Source organism: Leiobunum rupestre, chromosome 5, assembly GCF_980474605.1.
Source record: "Leiobunum rupestre chromosome 5, qqLeiRupe1.1.hap1, whole genome shotgun sequence".
Classification (NCBI taxonomy): Eukaryota; Metazoa; Arthropoda; class Arachnida; order Opiliones; family Sclerosomatidae; genus Leiobunum; species Leiobunum rupestre.
The window spans coordinates 24,008,057-24,032,499 of NC_143388.1; the positions used below are offsets into that span (position 1 = coordinate 24,008,057).

Consider the following 24,443-nt stretch of genomic DNA (forward strand, 5'->3'; position numbering starts at 1 on the left):
CCCTTCGTTAGCGTGTTTAAAGGCTAGCTGCGTTCTCCTAGTGTTTGTTGCTCCTAGGTGATAGCAAACAGTTGCTTTAAACTAATAAACGGGGGTGTAATAATGCTAGACTGCAAGTACCTAAAAGACGTAATGCTAGAAAGATTTAGAAAATTCGAAAAGCATCTGAATTATATTTCCTTCAACAATGTCAAATCCATATAAACAAACACTATTCTGACAATTTCCACCTGCGTTTATAGGAAACGAGTTTTCATTGTTTCGAAATGGACGCAAAAATTTCAACCAATAGGAAATATCCGATGAAAACGATCACGATAGCAATCTTTAGCACTTTTGATTTAACTTGACGCTCAGATTGTAATTTTGCAGGGTTAAAGCCATTCTAACTTGAAAGCGTCAAAACTCTTCTATAAAAAATAAGCCCTTGAAAAGTTTGTTAACCGGAACCTATTAAATGTTGTTTACGTTGTAATATAATTTTCAAGTATAAAACTATAATAAAAAATAATATTGAAGGTTGATTTCCAATGTTTCTAAACTATGACTTTGGAAGATCCGTTTTTCGTAGTAAAAGAGTACGTTTGATTTAACTTTTTAATAGCAATATAAGCCTCGGCGTTTAAAATATTAATGTAACTGTTGAAACATCCAAAAAGTTACACGTTGGAATTTTTAGTATTATAAATAAAATAATTTTATGTTTTGTTTAGAGATAATTTATAAATTTTATATTCCGTGTTATTTATGTATTTTTTACGTTTTTAATATGTAGTGAAGTTCTAAAAGCTGTTGCCAAAACCGAAGGTTTGTACGAACGTTGGAAACTTTTACAAGAACAACCCCATTTAGTGGCCAAAGAAGATTTTGACTGGACAGTCAATGAATTACGGAATAGTTTACGTAGTATAGATTGGGATTTAGACGATTTAGAAGAAACAGTAGGTTAGTATTAATGGGAAAACAGAATATCCTACAGAACATAGATTACCAACCCACTTTGGTTCTAGGAATTGTAGAAAAGAATCCAAAGAAATTTAAACTAGATGATATTGAGCTAGCCAATCGTAAGGCTTTCATCGAAAAAACCAAGGAAGAAATTAAGGCTATGAAAGATCGTGTTTTTGAAAGCAAAAATAAAGAAAAGAAAATGAGACAAGTATGAAATTAATTGGAAAAAATATATACATTAACCAAAAAACTAATTATGTTCTAAAATATTTTAACAGGGCTATTTACCAAGTACAACTGTTAGCAATGCAAAGTACACTCGTTTACAAAATGAGCTGGAAAGCCCTAACGAACGTTACATAAAAGATACAACACAAACCCAGCAAGTGATAGTCAAAACGCAAGATGAAGAATTAGACAGAATTCAAGACAGTGTTGGCACTTTAAAACAAATCAGTAAACATATAGGCAGCGAGATTGAGGAACAGGCTGTGTTAGTTACGATTTATTATCAAGTCTATTAAATTTACAATTTCTTTAATATAGTTTGTAATTTTTTAGGATGTTAGATGACTTAGGACACGAAATGGACAACACACAATCGAGACTAGACGGGACCATGAAAAAAATGGCCAAAGCCTTACATTTGACTAATGGTAATTGTGTTTCTAAAGGAAATTAATTTGTTTTAGATAATGATGACTAATCTCTGCGCAAATCTGACAAATAATTATCCGATAAGTTTCGCTTTAAGTAGTTTGAGGCTTTTTAGTTAATATTTTGAAGGATCAAAAAATGATTTTAAATTTCTGAATAATTACGAAAATGTATTATAAGTTCTATTAGATTTAAGATGAATAATAAATGTTTATTTCTTCCAGATCGTAGACAATGGATGGCAATTGGCATATTATCAGGCGTTATGGTTGTGGTGATCGCCCTATTCTTTGTACTTTGAGGTGAGCCTGATAAATATAAATTCAGTTTGAAACTGGTTAAAATGTTAAACTAGTATTTTGAAAATGAAAGACAGGATTTTGCAAATACAAGTTCTTCCCCTGTTTTTGTGTTTTAATCTTAAAACAAAACTAATCACTGCAGTAATCCCCGGTTAATTTAATATTGGCAGCTCAATAATTTACCAAAAAAAATGTAAATACTAGCTGATAAATATTTTCTCTCTCCGAGTCTTTGGTTAGTGCTTTTATAGGCACTGTTCTAATCTGATTTTAAATAGAAATCTTATTTTTGTTTTTAATGCTAAAGCAAAGTTGTATATAAAAGAAAAAAAATTTAAAGGAGCAATAAAGTATCAGTTCTAAGTAATAAAATTATCATTTATGTACAAACGGTCAAAAAAGCTTTATGATTTTATAAAAGTTTATTTTAATTATGCGCTTTACTGCTCCGTTAAAATGATCAAATTTTAATTTTAGGGACCATTAAAATAATCAAGACATTAGTTTGAATTTTACAAGCAAAACTCTTTTAAAAAGTTTACTTTTAATCTTATGATAAAATTAATATTCTTAAATTTGAACCAAATTGACCCCTTTTATTAGCCCTTGTGTGTGTGTTTTTTTTTCTCTAAGATTGTAAATTTTGGTTTTCTTGCAAATCAGTGGGTTATGTTTAAAATAAACCACGGAATATCAAACCACTATTTTAAATTGCACATTAATAAAAACGGAAAATTTATATTATACTAAATTAATGGCCTTTATAGAAGCCGTGCCAAGATATGCTAACAACGCATATAGAAGCCGATACTCAACAGCGTATCATGCTGAAAAAAATAATCCAGCCTATAGTTTTTTCATTCAATTGTTGAAACTTTGATCTAATATATAGCATTTAGTTATCCAATTACTTGGACTAATCTTCGATTTAAGCTGTGCCATGCGATTCGTTTTTCTCGACTAAATATGAAATAGATACTTTTGAATGTTTTACGGTATGGATAAAATTGTATAAAGAGAAAAATGTCTGTCAAACTATTTTAATACAAAATAAAATGTTTTCATAGTTGGGCAATTAATGAAATAATAAAAAAGATACTTCAGTAACTTTTATTTCTTCAATATTTAGCTTATAAGCGGGTTTCATCGCAAATTAAATGCACCAGTAATGTAAAAACAATTTTATTTACTAAAAACTAGAATAACTAGTATCACATGTTTTGAGCATTTAAAAAGTAGGAGTTCACTTAGCTTTGTTAGTGTGTAAATAAGGGTTTTAATGAAAATTAAATTAACAAGAGCTACCAAATTTGTTCAACAAAGACCTAAGACCCAAACTAGCCATTCGAAAAATCCAACAATGGAAGACCAGATTCCTTCTTTGTCTTTTAGGACCTTTTGTAATTGATTATCTTTTGATATAAAAGACTCTATGATATTCAGTTTAAGATTAAGGGGCCAATCTTTAGGACTACCATCATTTAACTGCAATAAACTTAACTCTTTCATCTAAACGAAGCGGGTAAAAGTAGAATTAATAAAAGTAAACAAAATATGAAATTATGTAACTTACAAACTGATTCAAACTAAAAACCGTACGATATTTATCAGCTGAGAGTAGAATAATCTTTTTAGCCGTATCTAAAGGTTTTTCAACTTCACGTTTAAAGGCTTCTACGTTTTCCTCTTTGCATTGATCAATGACTTTTTGAAGACCCTCCTGTTAATGTTGAAAACTTAAAACTTATCACCCTTTTAAGCCCATTTGTAACAATGTAAAAAAAATACCATAAGCGAGTGAATTGATGTTTTATAAATAGAAAATTGGGAAAATTCCTCCGAAGCATCTTTATATTCACGAACATCTCTTTCGGCTTCTTGCTCTAGCCTAAGAATTTACAAAATTACCATTTTAGAACCAGCTTGATCTTATTAAATTCCAAACCTTGATAATAAATCAGACTCATTCATGGGTAATACTATCTTCAATATGTTGTTCCTGAATTGAGCCAGTAATGAATCCACCATTTTTGACATGTAGCTTTTAACTAATTCTTCATTCTGCTCTTTAACTTTTTTGGCATGCCCAACCATTTCCGTCTAGAATAAAAAAAAAGAATAAGTCAACAATTTTCCCAAAGTGGAAAATATCGACAGCATTCATTACTTGAAGCATTCCTAGAAACGGCTTGTACAAGCTTTCATTCGAATATTCGATGCAAGTTTTTCCAAAATAGCTTTTAGCATCTATAGCTGCACTTTCAAATAGTTTTTCAAGATATTCAGGCTTTTTTGGCTTATCATCTGAAATTTGCGCAGCTTTCTTAAATAAAGCTAAAAAAATAAACACATTAAGCTTGTACCCTTGAAAACAAATACATTACAGATACAACTAACCAACAGCTTTCTTAACAGCTTCACTCAAAACATTTTCAATTGCTTTCGTATTTTGTAATTCCACATCGCCTCCTAAATTTGATATTGAATGCTTCCAAAGGGAATACAAAATTATTTAAGTGTAAGAAAACGCGTAGGAGTTACTTTACGTCAAGGGGTCTGTCACTTAGATTAATCTCGCATGGGCCTTGATTCCGTGATTCAGAATCTCAAGAATCTAATCAGGAATCTTGATAATCTAACATAAAATATACGAATCTTCGGAATCCTACTCTAATTAATGAATCACGGAATCGAATGAGAATCACGGAATCTTGCTAGAAATCTAGAATCTTAGCAGAATAAACCATCTTGATTCCAGATTCCTTGTACATGATTCCTCAAAGTGATGGACCCCTCGCTTAACGTACTTTTAAGGAATTTAAATATTTAGTTTTTTGTTTATCATCCAAAAATCCATCCATTTCTTTTGAATAGTTTTCACGAGCCTCACTAACACTTTTTATAAGGATATCAGTTAATTTTGTAGTTGGTATTGGTAAATTCAAACGTCGAAGTTGTTCCTCAGTTCTGAGCTAAATATTTAAAATATTAAATTTTTATCACTCTATTTGTGAGACATGGAATACCTCAATTTGATTTTGCATCTCCGATGATTTTAGTTTAATTTTCTTTTCATTCAAGTCTTTCGTTCTTTCAAATATCAACTCAATTTGAGATACTAATCGTTTCTGGGCCTCCTCTTTGGCATCTTCCAACCTATTTAATATTTGTTATTTATCATAAAACTAGATAGAAATTTATTTATTTTTAATTTTTTACCCTTGAAGCAAATGACTTAAAAGTTGTGTGGAATGGTTAAAGGCTAATTGCGAAAATTCGTCCAATTCCGTAACTTTGATAGGACCACCATTATGTTTTGAAATGAGGCTTTCAACTTCTTTTTCAAAAAACATTAGACAGTCTTCCATTGCCGTTTGTTTAAGGCGATCCACAAATATATTCCATCGACTAGGTACCTAGCATTAGATAATAAATATTAGACAATATATTTTTAAAATTTAATTCAATATTACGTCTGACAACGAGCCATCATTAGCTGCATTAACTAATATTTCGAAAAGGCCACCAAGTTCTCTACCGGTCATTGGACGATCTTCATATCCAAAATAGAAAAAAAAATGAATTAATTATACATAGTATGTTAATTTCAACATTGAAAAGTGTTTACTATTTTTCTCCTTTAAAACAATATTTTTCTTCAGTTTAGAAATTAAATCATCTCGTTCTTGCCGATACTCTTCGGTTAGATCTTTTTCCCCAGCCTTAACATAAAAAGGTAAATTTATTAACTAATTCGGTAACATTTATGGTACAGTTGTTATAACACACTATCGAAAGATCCATCAATAAAGCTTTCTTGGTTGCTGGTAAAAACAATGTATGGCAATCTACGGAATTAAAAATACCTACAGAAAAATATACCAGTATGAAAAATGTCACTGCCATTTTTTAAGAATATTTACTTAGTAAACTAATTTCATAATTTTCATTTTCCCTAGTGTGGGATTCCATAAGACGATGGAGCCATTTTTGTGGTGTTTCACCATCAATTGTGGCTTGAACAAAGTCCTGTACCACCTTTTAAAAAGAAATGCTGTTGTCTAATTCTCTAAAATTAATAAAAAAAAGAGAATTTAATTTACCCAAATGAGTGGTGGAAAAGTTAACAAGTCGTGAATAAAGCTATTTGTCCACTTAGCTTTGGACATTTGTGATCGTAAAGCAAATAACTATGTTAAGAAAACCAATATTTTTTCACATAATAATTGTGCTATAATTTAAAACAAATATTTACTTGAGTACGTCTGGCTAACAATTCTAAATAGTCAATATCGGCTTGATCTATTATTTTCACAGAATTATACAACAAATGCGAACTAATTAGAGTAGCTACAGCAAATATCTTTGCGTCATAATTCTCAGAAACATTATTAGCGGCAAAACCTACAAAATTAAAGTAGATCAGGTTTGATTTTGTAATAATCAATAATATAAAAATAATAAAGTAACAAACCTTCAGTATCAAGAAATATAATAGAAACTTTAAGACCATTTGAAAGAATCATCGGCATTGGCTATGTGTATATAAAATTTACAATTTACTTAGTTGAAAGAAAAATAAATAAAATTCGATTATTACTCTTCCCCACATCCAAATTCCCATAGTCTCAGGTTTAACAGAAGGTCCAACTCCGAAACCTTTTCGCTTGCCCAAAAGTTGGTTCATAAGGAATGATTTTCCAGAATGAAATTTACCCACTACAGCTACTGTAGCTACGGGGCCTTTAATTTTATGCAAAACCTAATAAAATAAGTCATTTAATAAAGTTTATATTCAAATCCAAAATGATACTAACTCACATCAATATTATCTTTGACCATTACAAGTTTTTTATGATCATGATCTGGTCTCACCAACTGAATAGGGTCATCAGGGAATGCAAATGATTCATCCCAAACAGGAGAAAAATCTTTATTCCCACTAACTGGCTGGTCTATTTATTAAATCACAATTAACTATGTTGACCTGCATTTTATACGCATTAAACGGAAATTGTATATTTACCATTGCATCTAACAGTGCATGAGAAAATGAGTAGTAAGATGATAAAATTGTCGAACTTTCCTGTTGAAATATAATTCTTACTAGACATGATGTTCCAATTTACAATTAGGACTTTTATTTTGTAAATTCCTGAAAGTCCCGGGAAAATAGAGTGACTAATCTCACACAATTTCCAGAATTAATTTCTAATACGATGCATTATTTAACCATAATCATCATAAAACTAAAAGTTTGGGAACTTGGGAAGCGTCACAGCGTGTGTGAATTATAAAACGTCGGCTGCTTAAAAGGGTAACACGGACCGGCTTTTGAAATTTACTATTTTCCCGCTCTAGCTCTGGAAATAAATCATCCTCCAAGGAAATCGCCAAGAAGTAATATTACTGAGAGCCAGGACCCGCAAGTTATTGTTTATATAGTGCTTGTTGAAGTAATGGAAACTTTTCACCATAGAAATCGGATAACAAACTAGAACTATTTTTGAAATTTTGTCGCGGGTTCCGATTAGAACTTTTAAAAAACCCTGCCTTTGGCCCATGCTTTTCGTTTGGCTGGCAACGAAAGTTATGCCATCGGTGCCGAACTGGTGAACTAACACTCTATTTCGCCTAAAATTAAATGGCCGACTTTAGCTCGACGCTAACGCGTTTTTTTAAATCTTTAAAGTAACTTATGTTTAATTAAAGTTGAAGAATGGCTCAAAACTGCGTAATCAAATCGTGTAAGAGTACATACTCAAAAGAAAACATATCTTTTCACAGGTTAGTGTTAGAAATAGTTTTCTTTTTACCATAATTTCCAAACGCTAATAACGCACTAGAAAACGCGTTTCTTTCAAATCATAGAAAGCTAGTTTTTTTAAATAAAAAATGAAGAATGGTTCAAAATTCCGTAATTAAATATTTTAGGAGTAATTACTCAAACAAAAACATCTTTTTACAAGTTACTGTTAGAAATAGTTGTTTTACGAACAATGGTTATGGGGGAAACCGGTGCACAGTAATGGTATGAACATTAGGGTCTTGCTATTTCCTACAAAAAATGTTCTATGAACATTTTACATACGAGCAATCGTTGTGTCGTAATCGCGGTTTTAACGTTGTACCTGAAACGCGTCTTACAATTTTGCACCTTCGTTGACTTAAAACGCATCCCACCCAGCTAACTCTTGTTGTTTATGCAATAAATCACTTGAAAATGAAGCTATTGCGAAGGTTGTGTTAGACAAAATGATGGGAAAGTCGGAATAATGGGTCACTAGTTGACTGCCGTAAAGAATAAATCCAAAAGACCAGTATCAATGCTTTGAAAAGAAAACACGACACCGATGAGACTGTTCGACATGTAGAACGCGACCTACCAAATGATATAAGAAATATTCAACATACAAATTTTCCCGTTTATATGAACTTAAATGTAATATAAAATCGTCTTGAAAAACCGTTTATTGCTTTATAACATTCAAAAATAATATTAAAATTATTAACAATAATAATATCGTATTTTGAAACGGAAAAACCCGATTACTATCGTTAAATCTTGGATTAATCACGGACTGTAAATTTTAGAGGACCGGTATTCCCGAGTTATTTTACGCCCCGTTCACCGATCAAGTTTACAGTCCGTGGAATAATAATATGATATTTTTAATACGAAACAAATAACGAAATACGTGGAATTTTTGGCGTTAAATAAGCTTAGAACGTATTTCGTTATTTGTTTCTTATTACAAGGAGCGTTCGCCATCATTTAAAAAAGATTTAACGATAGTAATCGGGTTTTTCCGTTTCAAAATACGCAGTAGATTAAACCGAGGCTTAAGACTGGGCAAGATTCAGCGCATTAAACTTTTCGTCTACTTTAAAGATACATTCTGAACGAAGCAATGGATGAAAAGTTATGAAACTAGCTTTTAAATAAACCTTGAAACTTATTTCAAGTCATATTTATAATTCACTGATGACAAAATTCGTGAAAAGTATTAATATTGTTTCGAATTACAACCTACTTTCTAAAATCTCACTTTGCTTTCTAATACGCGCGTCGACAACACAAACTTTACCTAGACGAGCAGATCTACGTGGTGCGGGAAAAATATTATTTTTGAATGTTATAAAGCGATAAACGATTTTTCAAGACGATTTTGTATTACATTTAAGTTCATATAAACGGGAAAAATTGTCAGTGGAATATTTCTTATATCATTTGGTAGGTTAATTAACGTTTAATTATCGCCAACTTTACATTAATTTCAATGGGGTGGGGGAAAACTTTTAACCAAGTTACGCGCGAGCGTGCCTCTTTAGGCAGCGCAGATGGCGTTACTGTCGTTTTAGCCAAGAATCTAATCGGTACCTTGTCAGCCATTCGATTAAGCGTTCTAGTTTGTTATCCGATTTCTATGCTTTTCACCTGTAAACCGAACGTCGTGTTTTTGCCAAGCCTTAATATGTCAAAAAATCTACCAGGTTAAAAGGGAAAGCTTGTTGCTGCCGTAAAGTTGAAAAATTTCCATTATTTTAACAAGCACTATATAAACAGTTATTGCAGGTCCTGGCTCTCGGAAATATTACTTCTTGGCGATTTCCTTGGCGGATGATTTATTGAAGCGTCTATAGATCTCACTCTGACTAGGAGATAAATGGAACATGTTTCGTAGATTCGAGATATTTAAAGTGTTGGTTGCTCGAAATTTTAGCTATGGATAATTAATAATTCATTAGAAAGAGCAAACATTTTATAGCAAGTACAGAAAATTTCATCAAAATCGGTTAAGTGGTCTTTGAATAATTATAAAAAGGAGTCGAAATCGTGGAAATCGAGTTTTTCGGTGAATAGTTCTTTGTATAAATTTTTTACGCTTATCCAACTTGTTAAAAGTAGAAGTATAACATGTTGCTCTTACGTCACAAGACTTGGCTTTGGTAGAATTATTTTAGCACGCGCGATTTGCACGAGCGTTAGAAAATAGGAAGCTCCTCGTGATTCGAGCGCGCGCTCCTAGTGTTGGAGAAGGTAAATACAGTGACGTAAGAGCTACATTAAAACAAGAAGGCCATGTTACTTTATAGAAAGAACTATTTCCAGACTTCTAAAATTCTTCTCGGCACCCATGACGAAAGAAAATGCGAAGCGTATCATTGGCTAATTGTCTGTAATACATTTCTTTACATCTGGGATTAAAAGCAGGTTGATTTAACCAAGGAGGATACTCCTTGATTAACACCCAGGAAAAAGTCTTACGCAGTAGTAATTGAAATAGGCATTCACAAGCCTACGTAGTAGAAAAACGATATGAAACCGAAGGCTCCTTGTAAATTTGTCGGGCAGCGCGCGCAGCGCAGCGCGCGCGTAAAAAATAAATATATTTTTTATTTCGATAATAGGCATAGATATAGGAAACGTATATAAAGGTCTAGATAAAATATTTCAAAGGGAGTGAATACGGAGGTGACAGCTAGCAGAAACTGTAATTTCTGCAGGCTATCCTTATAAGGCGCTATCTATCGGTAAGAAAGCTCGTGCTATCGTCGCGAGAGCCATAATTGTCTCCTGCTTAAAAATTATACTAAAAGTCACGAACAGAATGTCTAAAGACTACGGCCTGCGGAAAGGTCAAGCACTTAGTACTAAAATGCTAAGAGAGCTCGCGCTCTTGGTCACGTGCCTTCTTCGGTGTCTGCTAGGTGTCAATTCCGTATTTTATGTTAGGCTTAGACGCCCCGAAATTTATCTAGACCTTTATATACATTTCTTATATCTATGATAATAGGCCTAATATTATGATTAAAAACCTCTGGTTTGAAAACTTCTACAAGTAAACAGAATCCCTCCACTTCAGTTCCTTCTATTTTAGGAATAAAACTACAGCTTTGATTTGCCCCAAATTGCTCGTGCTACGGAGGAGAGAAATTCGCCGAAAATGTCAAAATTTTGGGGAGCGAAAAAGGTCAGTTTCGGACTCAAAGTTAATACACTTAGGCTTGGAAATTTGTTTCGACAATGACATTTTTGAAAAGAGAACGTTCTGGGCTTCAAAACAACCCCGCATTCATTCGTTTTTATTACTGTCGATTTTTCGTGCAACCAACACTTTAATGGGCGCTTCAATAAAGCCATAGAAATCGGATAACAAACTAGAACGATTTTTGAAATTTTATCGCGGGTTCCGATTAGAACTTTTAAAAAACCCTGCCTTTGGCCCATGCTTTTCGTTTGGCTGGCAACGAAAGTTACGCCATCGGTGCCAAACTGGTGAACTAACACTCTATTTCGCATAAAATTAAATGGCCGACTTTAGCTCGACGCTAACGTGGTTTTTTTTAAATCTTTAAAGTAACTTATGTTTAATTAAAGTTGAAGAATGGCTCAAAATTGCGTAATTAAATCATGTAAGAGTAAATACACAAAAGAAAACATCTTTTCACAGGTTAGTGTTAGAAATAGTTTTCTTTTTACCATAATTTCCAATCGCTAAGAACGCACTAGAAAACGCGTTTCTTTCAAATCATAGAAAGATAGTTTTTTAAATAAAAAATGAAGAATGGTTCAAAATTCCGTAATTAAATATTTAAGGAGTAGTTACTCAAACAAAAACATATCTTTTCACAGGTTACTGTTAGAAATAGTTGTTTTACGAGCAATGGTTATGGGGAAAACCGGTGCACAGTAATGGTTTATCGCGAATATCTACGTTAGTATTGTATGTACGGCTATAAACCCCAAGTATGAACATTAGGGTCCGGCTATTTCCTACAAAAAATGTTCTATGAACATTTTACATACGAGCAATCGCGGTTTTAACGTTGTACCTGAAACGCGTCTTACAATTTTGCGCCTTCGTTGACTTAAAATGCATCCGCCGCTCTTCATGTAACCGCGTTTAAAATTTACCACTCAGCTAACTCTTGTTATTTTTGCAATAAATCGCTTGAAAATGAAGCTATTGTGAAGGATGTGTGAGATAAAATGTTGGGAAAGTCGGAATAATGGGTCACTTCAATTTAAGTTCATATTGACTGCCGTAACGAATAAATCCAAAAGACCAGTATCAATGCTTTGAAAAGAAAACACGACACCGATGAGACTGTTCGACATGTAGAACGCGAGCGAATCAACCTATCGTTAAATCTTGGATTAATAATATGATATTTTTAATACGAAACAAATAACGAAATACGTGGAATTTTTGGCGTTAAATAAGCTTAGAACGTATTTCGTTATTTGTTTCTTATTACAAGGAGCGTTCGCCATCATTTAAAAAAGATTTAACGATAGTAATCGGGTTTTTCCGTTTCAAAATACGCAGTAGATTAAACCGAGGCTTAAGACTGGGCAAGATTCAGCGCATTAAACTTTTCGTCTACTTTAAAGATACATTCTGAACGAAGCAATGGATGAAAAGTTATGAAACTAGCTTTTAAATAAACCTTGAAACTTATTTCAAGTCATGTTTATAATTCACCGATGACAAAATTCGTGAAAAGTATTAATAGCGTTCCGAATTACAACCTACTTTTTAAAATCTCATTTTTCTTTCTAATACGCGCGTTGACAACACAAACTTTACCTAGACGAGCAGATGCTCGGTTATCTACATGGTGCGGGAAAAATATTATTTTTGAATGTTATAAAGCGATAAACGATTTTTCAAGACGATTTTATATTACATTTAAGTTCATATAAACGGGAAAAATTGTCAGTGGAATATTTCTTATATCATTTGGTAGGTTAATTAACGTTTAATTATCGCCAACTTTACATTAATTTCAATGGGGTGGGGGAAAACTTTTAACCAAGTTACGCGCGAGCTTGCCTCTTTAGGCAGCGCAGATGGCGTTACTGTCGTTTTAGCCAAGAATCTAATCGGTACCTTGTCAGCCATTCGATTAAGCGTTCTAGTTTGTTATCCGATTTCTATGAATAAAGCATCTTTAAGGAAATTGCCAAGAAGTAATATATCCGAGAGCCAGGACCATAGACGTAATAATTGATTGGGTCAAGAATAATTAACTAAATTTTTCATGTTCTTTATCTTATATGTATTATGTGTTATGTCTTTCTGTTATTTTTAGAGGGCGCCACAGAAGCCTCTATGGGCTTAGGCGTATTATTATGTACCCTCTCTCTATGACTAAATAAATAAAGAAATAGACCCAAGATTCTACGGGTGGTTAATACGAAGGCGACGCCAAGCAGACAACCGGTAGCTGTTCCGTATTCCTGTGGTATTACGTTTAAGCGAGGCCTGTCGATTAGGTGAGAAAATAAAAAATCATCACGTGATCGTGTTTGTAATCTTTTAGTTACTCTGACGTGATTTGCGAATATTTCGGCTGTGAGAATTTAAAATAAGGTTAATTTTAAGCCGGGAGTAGTGGCGTACTCCTGTAATCCCAAGCGTCTTTCCTTTGCTATATGCAACGCGTTTTGAAATTTTAAAAGGTTTAGGCTTAGTTTCTCTTTTAGATTTGACAGTCGCCAGCCAGATTTCCCGCACGGTACTGATGAGTTCCAAATAGAACGAAACCGGTCTACCGTTGGAATTTCTGGCTATTTTATTTGATTTATTTTTAATTTAGTTTATTACTCGAAGATCTATTTGATCCGAGTTTCGCGTTTGCTCGAAGACCTATTGGTACGAGTTATTAGTAAGTTTTTTCATTTCTTCAAATTTATTTAGGATTTAGCTATATTATCGCTTTTAATTATGGACGAATCTACTTTTTCGCGTATTTTATCATCCTTCTCACAGTCCATAGGTGGTTTCTTCAAAATTAACTTAGAGTTTGTAGATGGCCGTTTGAGGAAGAACACCAAATAAGTCAATTGATTCTTTCGAAACCCAAATAAAAAGCAGCAGATGATCTTTTAATTAAAAATAAATAAATTCTAAATGACGAAATGATATTTTGTCAAAGGCTTAAAGGGAATATAACCTCTGGTAATTCTGTCGCCCTCCGAGGGTTTCAACATTCTCCGCTGCCTACCATGGCTTTTCACACCTGCGGCGCTGATTGTGTACTTGTGAAGGGAATAAAGGAAATTGATGGGGTCTTCCATAAAGAACGCGTTGTAGGTTCTATTCGCTTTAAGTAACTCGTGTACTATACAGGTGTTGTGGTTTTGGCTTGTTATGGGAATATTCTGATATTCTAAATAATAAAGTAAATGGAATTTTGATGAAATGGATGATCCTACAATTTAAATTTGATGGCTTGACCCTTCATTTCTAGATTGTTGTCCTTCGCTAATTTGTGGAGTCTGACCTTGCAATATAAATTAATAACTTTCTTAATCAAACTGGTGCGATGATGATCAGTAGAGGGAAAGTAAGGTCGACACTCCGAACCCGGGTTCGGGTTCGGGTTCAAGTACGGGTTTAGGGATTTTAGGGGTGAAATGGGGGTAAAATCGTTGAAAAGTCAATGTATTTATGGTATTTCTCGCGAAGATTTGTTTTTTCGTATATCAACATATTGTGTTCAGGTCAACTTGTTTATTTATCTCCGCTTATCTCGAGTGACACTTGAACGTATTTCTTATCGCGTTTTATCGTACGGAATAAGTTGAAATGATGAAAAAGTGATAACCTAGGCGGGAGATAGCGCGAATTACCCGGGAGGCGCGGTTAATTTGAATTTAAAACCCGGATTTGAGTGTTTTGACGTCATGGAATATTCGTTGTTAAAGTAACGTAGAATGGAAATATTTTTAAACTTCATTTTAATATCATTGTAGTACTTAAATACGATTGGCACTTGAACCTATCTCACGAGTATTTCACCTGGGTGAGAGATAGCGCGCGCGTGCGTGGATTACCCGGGGCGCGGTTAATTTGAATTTAAATGAAAACATCATGGACTGATCTCGAGTGTTTTATAAGTGGATAAATCAACATACACGTATTCACGCCTATCGCGGTAGTGATGGTTCCCTCTTCGAAATACTTCATGTACCCAAAACTAGACCGCAAGTTTTTTTTCTTTTAGGTTAATCACTATGAGAGTTTAACATCACAATAAAGCTTGACTTAAATAAAGCGTGAAAATTATTAGTTTCAAAATGATATTTATAAATCTTATCCACACTTTACCGTATTTAAAATATAGGTAAGTATTTTTTATCGTATTTTTATACCTATAGTTACATATTGAAATTGTTACGCATACGCGGTTACCATTTAATTTTGGAATATTTATAGTAATAAAAGGTAACTATTGTAGAAAATAAAAGATATTTTAATTAAAACATTTCTTAAGTTACGTTTAAAAGAACCTTTTGTAACAATTCCAATATGTGAATATAGGTATAAGGATTGAAAAAATACTTAAAGTAAGTGGTTTTACTGATAAACTCTAAAGGAATTTAACTTTAAAGGGTATCTTAGATTATTGTTTTTAATTTTATTCAAGTTCAAAACGTATTAAGAGTCCTTCAAAGTACTATAAAAGGATTTTATTTACAAACTAAATTCATATTTTCTTCAAACTTTCAATTCGTTATAATTTGAATTTAAATGAAAACATCATGGATTATGGGTGCGTAATCTACTATTGGACCGAACGGATTAAAAAATATTTAAAGTAAGTGGTTTTACTGATAAACTCTAAAGGAATTTAACTTTAAAGGGTATCTTAGATTATTGTTTTTAATTTTATTCAAGTTCAAAACGTATTAAGAGTCCTTCAAAGTACTATAAAAGGATTTTATTTACAAATAAATTCATATTTTCTTCAAACTTTCAATTCGTTATAATTTGAATTTAAATGAAAACATCATGGATTATGGGTGCGTAATCTACTATTGGACCGAACGATTAAAAAATATTTAAAGTAAGTGGTTTTACTGATAAACTCTAAAGGAATTTAACTTTAAAGGGTATCTTAGCTTATTGTTTGTAATTTTATTCAAGTTCAAATCGTATTAAGAGTCCTTCAAAGTACTATAAAAGGATTTTATTTACAAACTAAATTCATATTTTCTTCAAACTTAGAAGTTAGTTTGTATGAAATACTTACTAATACCTGAAAAATGGACTTTAGGCCATAACGTCGATGCCGTTGCGTATTGCTAGATCTGATCGTGGAGCTAAAGATACCTGTACTATAGAATAAATGAAAGGGGAATAATTTTAGTAACCATTAATAAATAATTACCTATACGTCCATATGAACCCGCAGGTACCCTAATGCTTATATCCGTTTCAACTAAAATTATCTATCCGGCGGGTTCATATGGACGTATAGGTATTAAATGTAACTTATTACATTAATTAAGTATTTTTAATTTACCGTATTTAAAATATAGGTAAGTTGTTTTTATCGTATTTTTATACCTACATTTACATATTGGAATTGTTACAAAAGGTTCTTTTAAACGTAACTTAGTATATTAATTAAGAATTTTAAAATATTTGAATATCGGAATTGTATTTTGCTGCATTAGAGTTTTATGTTTTTGTAGTATTTTTCTATGTATTTCCATATCTGAAATATATTTTATCCGGTTTAAAGTAGAGTTAAGATGTTTAAATAGTATCTTTCTACCTATATTTGCCTATCGGAAAAGTATTTTAACGTATTGAACGCCAAGTTAATGTGTTTTTGTAGTATTTTTCCACCTATATTTGCGTATTGAAATATATTTAAACGTATTGAACGTCAAATACATATATATTTGTATATCGGAATGTAATTTAACGTATTCGTATACCCATTTGAAATGAGCTAGTCGAGAGCTTTTTTATTTTCATTAACCCTCACACGTCTTGTAACCAAAAATGGATCAAAATGGACCTAAAGCGCCCTAAAAGCGACCAAAGTCACCATTACCGGCCCTATGTACCCTATTTCGAACCATAAGTACCCTAAACTGAACCTATTAGCTTTATTGTGATGTTAAACTCTCATAGTGATTAACCTTAAAGAAAAAAAACTTGCGGTCTAGTTTTGGGTACATGAAGTATTTCGAAGAGGGAACCATCACTACCGCGATAGGCGTGAATACGTGTATGTTGATTTATCCACTTATAAAACACTCGAGATCAGTCCATGATGTTTTCATTTAAATTCAAATTAACCGCGCCCCGGGTAATCCACGCACGCGCGCGCTATCTCTCACCCAGGTGAAATACTCGTGAGATAGGTTCAAGTGCCAATCGTATTTAAGTACTACAATGATATTAAAATGAAGTTTAAAAATATTTCCATTCTACGTTACTTTAACAACGAATATTCCATGACGTCAAAACACTCAAATCCGGGTTTTAAATTCAAATTAACCGCGCCTCCCGGGTAATTCGCGCTATCTCCCGCCTAGGTTATCACTTTTTCATCATTTCAACTTATTCCGTACGATAAAACGCGATAAGAAATACGTTCAAGTGTCACTCGAGATAAGCGGAGATAAATAAACAAGTTGACCTGAACACAATATGTTGATATACGAAAAAACAAATCTTCGCGAGAAATACCATAAATACATTGACTTTTCAACGATTTTACCCCCATTTCACCCCTAAAATCCCTAAACCCGTACTCGAACCCGAACCCGAACCCGGGTTCGGAGTGTCGACCTTACTTTCCCTCTACTATGCTCGATTCCAACTTCAGCATATGTTTGTGCCTTTGTGGAGATCTGGGAAGATGTCCAAGCCAATAATATTTCGTAATACAGCAAGTTCTAGTTCTAAGACTACATTTCTTTTATAGAACCTCACATTTTACTATTTCGGAAATAGCACTCGGAGATGGCTCCATGACCACTGATATTCCCACAATTGCCGATACGTTAAATGACTATTTTGCTGATGTGTCCTCCAACGTACCTCCAGCCAGCCCTGGATTAACCATTAGGCAAAAAAAGCAATTTCTTTTAGGGCACCATCGAAATTTTATTCATTAGGAAAAACTAAAAAATGTGATAATGATACAATGGAACTAAAACTAAATAAAATATAACTATATCAGTATAAATATATAATATTTATAATAATATACTCCTTTGAAGCGTCTACTGACATCGGCAATTCGCCAAAACGATTACCTCCATAAATATATTGAATACCGCAGGCCTGGTGGCGGGAACAAAAAGGCTACATGAAATGTTTTGACTATACTAAATATACGAAATTATTATTTATTTAAACTCACAGTTCAGTAAATACATTTAACTCGGAAAACATTTGGAAATAATGGTAGTTTGGCATCATCTATTATAGACTAATATCGGCGTGACGTATGTCGACGTCACCCATGCTTTTTCCTACAGATAAAAAACTGCCCTCAAAATGGCGGCCATAGCCCAAAGCTACAGAGCGATATAACATTTCGTGTTACCATTTTGTTATCGCCACCAGTTTTGCGGTATCCAATATATTTATAGAGGTACTGAGGTAGGGTGGGGTGCATTTGACCGACTTTTCATTTGGCCGACTGCTCATATGTCCGAATGCCCATTTGGTCGACTTTTCGGTCGGCCAAATGAGCAGACCATTTGACCGACTGCTCATTTGTCCGACTACTCATATGACCGACTGCTCGTTTGGCCGACTACTCATTTATGGGTCAGGGTGTGCAATAACTGGTGGCTTTACCGGGGAGTCGGGGTCCGGCTCTTGTAACCCATAAGGGCGGTGGCGCACTGGGAGATGTTAGCTCTGATCAAATGGTCCTATCTCCACCTCCGACTTCGGTCAGGTAGGGGCTGGATACTGGGCTTCGGCTCAGGCTAACGGAGAGGGTCCAGGCAACCTGGCCGCCTCGGCGGATTGGGTAGCCTGCTGTGGGGCGGCGGGCCTCCGTATGAGGGCACGGCGATCCTGTTTCCCGGCCTTTTGGAGTCCCACCGGAATCTCCGGTGCCAGCTATGCCGGGTTACTTGGACTGCTGTTTGCCCGTCGTTCCCCTTTAGGAGCTCTCTCCAAAGGGCTTGGCTCTCTACCTCCGTAGGTGCGGTGCCGGCTGGCGTTGGTATAGCATCCGCTCTCTATCCCACAGCTGTGCGCGAAGTGGGGGCTGGTCGAACCATTGCTGCGCCTTCGGTCGGGATGAGTGGCTTGCGTCGAGGGTGAGACCATCAGTAGTGGGGTTCTACTACCCATGCTGACTTTGTCACCTGTCCGGGCTTGTGGACGCTGGCGTAGGGCATTCTGATGAGACCACCGGTGTAGTAGGCTTTTTGATTCGCTTGGAGCACCGGTATATACATTTCTGACCACATGCTCATTTGAACGACTGCTCATTTCACCAACGTTAGTCTTCTGGCAAGAAACGCTGCTGCTATTCAACAACCCAGCTCCTGGAGCCTTGGAAAATAAATATACCTACAATTTTAGTGGTCTCACGAACCACCAGGGAGGAGGCGCCGCATTACACCAAAATAAATACGTATTACAAAATTATGTAAGGATCGAAACCCAAGATATCGTCAAGGGCTTTCTACAATGTACCATTTTAACTTATACAAACATAAATTTTAAAATCTTTATTTACAATATTTACATCCCAAAATCCAATTCCGCAGCTTTACAAGTTTTAGAGAAAATAATCGATCACGTGGAAATAAATAATGCTGTAAATATAATTCTATTGGGAGATTTTAATTGCACCGTTGATTTTAAATTGGATAGGTTGAATACTGGGGAGAAGCGATTCCCAGTCAAAACCAAATTAATACAAATAATAAACAAATATAAGTTTATGGATGTGTATCGGACATTAAACCCCGACGCCACAGACATGACTTGGCAACGAGAGTCTGATCCGAGTAAAAAAGCTCGCCTAGACCGTTTCTACGTCACTCCCACGCTTTGGCCGTTGGTGGCGAACTACGAAATGGTCCTCGGCAATTATACATCTGATCATTTACCAATAATAAAAAAACTTGTTGAGGTTAACGGTAATAGTTAGTGTAGGGAGCTGTTGGCTCGCGTGGCTTGCAGGGCTTGCCACCACCCTCCTACGCATTGTAACCCGGCCACCTGAATTACAGGCTTTAAAAGTCGCTCGATGACTTAGGCTTAGGGTGGTGCCTTGGGTATTAGCCTAGCAGATTATAATTCTCGAACTAAATATAAAATCTGGCAGCGACTACAGAATCATTAGTGACACTTGGTGCTTTAACAACTCTCTGTTAAAGGACACTAAGTTTAACAATATCTTCAACCGTTTTTGGAATAATAATTTGGCGGATTCTAGGCAACTCGAGTGAGACCCATTTACCTGGTGGGAGAAAACAAAATACAAAATTAAGTGTTTTACCAAAGAGTATACTTACCACTCAAGAACAAATTTATTAAACGAGACCAAGCAAATTTCGGAAAAATTAATAAACGAACCCAATTTAGCTGAAAAGGAAAAAACTGAATTATTAAAAAAGCTCGAGGAATTAGAAAATAAAAAAGTAGATGGTATTATTACCAGGATCAAGATTGACAACGCGGTCGCGATGAAATATCCATCTAAAGAATTCTTGAGAGAGGAAATGAATAAAGCTGTAAACAGTATTTCAAGTATAAAAAAAGCTGACGGAAGTGAAACGTCTAGCAAGGGAGAACTTTTTAAAGAAATAGTAGACTACTATTCCAATTTTTTTGCTGACGAAGAGACTACTGATTGTCAGGAATATTTAAATATACTTCCCAAGCTCAGTGAGGAGAATACAAAGGAATGTAGTAGCTCGCTAACGAAACTCGAAGTATACCAAGTAATTCCGAGTCTTCCAAGGAACAAGTCGCCAGGGAAGGACGGTCTCACCAATGAATTCTACTCCCACTTTTGGTCTCTTATTGGAGATGCGCTTTTTTACGTTTTTACTTCTATTTTAAATTTACACAATCAACCATTACTCTTTCAATTCCAGCGAAAATTTAGCCATAATTTCTCTAGACCAAGCTAAGGCTTTCGACCGAGTCAAGCATACCTACCTGTTCAGCATTTTAAATCACGTCGAGCTTGGAAAAATTATTACCAATTACGTCATCGCGGTATATTCTACCGCTGAAGCTAGAATAAAAATTCAAAACACATTATCAGCAAAATTTCGGGTGGCCAAAGGAATCCGTCAGGGCGATCCGCTCTCGAGCTTCCTTTTTAATCTTTCTATAGAACCTTTCTTATGTCATCTGAGGAAAAACCTAGCGGAATATTCTATAAACCTACCCTTTATCCATCGTCCCTTAACAGTCATCTCGTTCGCGGATGACGTAAATCCGTTTATCACCGAAGAAATAGGATTTCAAGTTTTAACCGATGAATGCTCGAGATACAGCGCCGTAAGCAACGCGCGTTTCAATTTACAAAAAAGCAACGGTCTGTGGTTCGGAGGATGGCGGAATAGGAACGACAACCCCATCGATGTCATTTGGAGTCATGAAGAAATAAAGATTCTGGGTATTCGATTCAAAACCAACAATGATTTTCTAGCTGACCATGCAGAAACGGTAAGAGAAGAGGTCGTTGGGTCTTTAACCAACGCGTCAAATGTAGCGCGAAATCTATCGTACAAGTCCAGGGCTCAGCTGTGCAATATTATTTTAACTAAGTTTTATTACATTTTACCGATTTTACATTTGCCTTTACAACTATCTGAAATGGTTTTCGCGAACTGCATAAACTTAATTTGGTTAAATTAAAAACATTGGCTTAACTCGGAAAGCACTACGTACCCGCCATCTTTAGGTGGATTCGGGTTACAAACGTTATCAAACCAGTGGAAAGCCTACGCTTACTCTAAACTTCAACGGCTACTTGACGGGAAGTGTCACCCAGTTGAATCTGATTTTGTAAATCATTATCTTAAGCAAACGAACATTTACAATTACAGTTACGAAGTACTCGGAATGAAAGAAATAGAGCTAAAATTCGAAAACTTGTCAAAATACTACTACGACCTCTTTACCTTTTGGCACACTTGCCCTATAAGTTTAAAAAAACCAACGGAAATCGATATAATTTTAAAACTGCCCATTCTTTACAATCCATTTTATGACCTACAATTTTACCATCCCAAGTGGAAAACACTGGGATACCGATTTATCGCCGATATTTTTAATAAAGAGCAAATGACTTTTCAAAACCCATTCTTAAATAAAGGCTTAAGGGCCCCTGCAGAACGGTCCTTAACCAATCAATTAAAAAAATTAGTGGAACTAATTAATGAACATTTAAAATTGAGCAACGAGAGTGATAAACAAACAGGTACTGTAAATTTTGAAATGGAACTAAAAGTAAATGAAAATGTAGTCTCTATTGAAAAGTGCACCAAAGAATTTGTTAAATCAATTATCTTACCTAGCCCTGATAATTTAAAAAACAGAATCCAAAAAAACTTTTATTCAACAGAAAACCTAACCTACCGTTTAACTCCTATTTGGTATTCATGCTTTTTCTCTAGAGAAAATAATGTGTTATGGCGTATTGTGATGGGCAATATAACCACACCTGTCCTAGCTGAAAAATTATTTGGTGCCACCAAATAAATTAGATGAATTTTTAGAAGAAGCGAGATATAAAAAATTTCCCAAAACTTATGCGGCAAAATACACAACAAATATGATCGATCTGGTAAATCAAATTTCTGAGCGCCTGTCTAAGGAAAAAGACGGCGTAGAGAGAACCCGACTAACAAAACTTATCGAAAACCTAAAAAAACCTTAAATGATCATGAAACTTAAAATAATATCGCACAATACAAAGGGTCTTAATAACAAATTGGAATTCGTCAAAGAATGCAATTTAGTCTCTAATACTCAGTCAAGCCTGGCTTTTTGGCAGGAAACTTTTTTACACAAACAACCAATTTTAAATGTTCCATACAATAATTTTATTCATTTTTTTAATGGTCTTACCAACCATCAAGCTGGTGTTTCAACAACAGTTGATAAAAGATTTGTTGAGAGAAACAGTATTCAAATAGAAAATTTAAATATCGTTCGTGGTTATTTACAATGCTGTTTTTTAAACTTTTTGAACCTAAATTTTCAAATATATATATATACAATATCTACATGCCTCAATCGAATACGCAAGCTATGTTTTTATTGGAAGAAATTTTAAATCACATTGAAAAAAATAATGTTTTTAATTTTATACTCCTAGGAGATTTTAATTGTACAATAGATTTTAATTTAGACCGAATAAATACCGTCGAGTCTCGTACTATTATACGCAACAAGCTTAAACAAATACTAGACAAATACAAGTTAATCGACGTTCACCGCCAATTATATCCTGATAGTAAAGCCACAACGTGGCAAAGCTGCTCCGTCCCAAATCAAAAGGCACGCCTGGATCGTTTTTACGTCACGCCCACCATTTGGCCAATGGTACGTGACGTGAATGTGGTCCCAGGTGGAAGTTCTTCAGATCACATTCCCATACTATTAGAGTTGAGGTTTGATACCCCGGAAATAAACAGAAACGTCAGCGACACCTGGTGTTTTAATAACGCCCTGCTTAAAGATAAACACTATGAAAATATTTTCAATTTTTTTTGGGAGAAACGATTAGACGATTATCGCCGTGAGGAAGAGAATGTGTTAACCTGGTGGGAGAAAACCAAATATTTAATAAAATGCATCACAAAACAATATACTTACAAATCCAAAGTAAATATAACTGACGAAGCGAGACAAATCACTGAAGTCCTTCTGAAAGACCGTAATATACCTGGAAAAAATAAAATTGAAATGTTAAAAAGGTTAGAGGTCATCGAAAATATAAAAGCCGAAGGTGTACTTACCCGGATGAAAATTGAAAGAACTGTCGCCATGAAATATCCATCGAGAGATCTGTTATTAGAAGAAAAAACTAAAATGATCAACCAGCTATCGAGCATCAAACAATCCAATGGCGTAGAAACGACAACCCAGAGGGAATTATTTTCAGAGGTAGTAGACTTCTACAAAACGTTTTACTCGGATGAAAATACTGAAGATTGTGGCGAATATATTAAGATCCTTCCACAATTAAATCAAGAAGATAAGGACGAATGCAATAGCACACTGATTAAAACGGAAGTGGATAACGTAATCAAGAACTTAAAAACAAATAAATCACCAGGGAAGGATGGTCTAACAAATGAGTTTTACGTGCACTTCTGGCCAATTATTGGAGAAACGCTTTTCAACATTTTTTTATCGATCCTTAACTCCAACTATATTCCAAGTTCATTTACCATTGCGATTATCACCCTTATATTCAAAAATGGAGACCCGAAGACCTAATCCAACTGGAGACCAATTTCCCTACTAAATAGTGATTTTAAAATTTTGTCAAAATGCCTCGCTAACAGAATCCGACAAAAAATTAACAAATTAATCGACCCAGACCAAACTTCAAGTATTCCCAATAGGAATATTCTAACTAATCTAAATGTAATTAGGGATGTTATACATCATTTTAGCTTCAAGTCAACTGACAACTTAGCGATAATATCTTTAGACCAAGCCAAAGCTTTTGATCGGGTCAAGCACACGTATTTATTTGAAATTTTGGAACACGTTG

At 34.5% G+C, this 24,443-nt stretch overlaps 2 protein-coding genes across 6 annotated transcripts; one reads left to right on the top strand and one right to left on the bottom strand.

The window, feature by feature from the left end:
- Nucleotides 1-400: 400 nt before the first annotated feature.
- On the top strand, nt 401-5,929 carry Syx6 (Syntaxin 6). 5 transcript variants are annotated; one of them, XM_090175991.1, is made up of 7 exons: nt 401-578; nt 776-945; nt 1,011-1,159; nt 1,230-1,444; nt 1,513-1,607; nt 1,833-1,910; nt 5,870-5,929. In XM_090175991.1, exons 1-6 carry the CDS (start codon nt 544-546, stop codon nt 1,907-1,909), a joined length of 741 nt encoding a protein of 246 aa, XP_090032117.1. In that variant the 5' UTR covers nt 401-543; the 3' UTR covers nt 1,910; nt 5,870-5,929. The 5 variants fall into 5 exon arrangements, with proteins under 5 accessions (XP_090032117.1, XP_090032113.1, XP_090032114.1 ...); XM_090175987.1 differs by lacking the exon at nt 5,870-5,929 and adding an exon at nt 2,388-2,973; XM_090175988.1 differs by lacking the exon at nt 5,870-5,929 and adding an exon at nt 2,678-2,969.
- Nucleotides 3,104-7,179, bottom strand: LOC149943879 (uncharacterized). Its single transcript, XM_090175985.1, has 19 exons — nt 6,937-7,179; nt 6,732-6,865; nt 6,511-6,672; nt 6,385-6,445; nt 6,166-6,314; nt 6,014-6,100; nt 5,834-5,948; nt 5,700-5,776; nt 5,539-5,632; nt 5,384-5,463; nt 5,130-5,326; nt 4,937-5,066; nt 4,718-4,882; nt 4,308-4,398; nt 4,078-4,244; nt 3,856-4,010; nt 3,699-3,798; nt 3,484-3,630; nt 3,104-3,419 (listed from the first exon to the last, which is right to left on the bottom strand). The coding sequence occupies exons 1-19, from the start codon at nt 7,022-7,024 to the stop codon at nt 3,225-3,227; spliced, it is 2,394 nt and encodes a 797-aa protein (XP_090032111.1). The 5' UTR covers nt 7,025-7,179; the 3' UTR covers nt 3,104-3,224.
- Between the last annotated feature and the right edge of the window lie 17,264 nt (nt 7,180-24,443).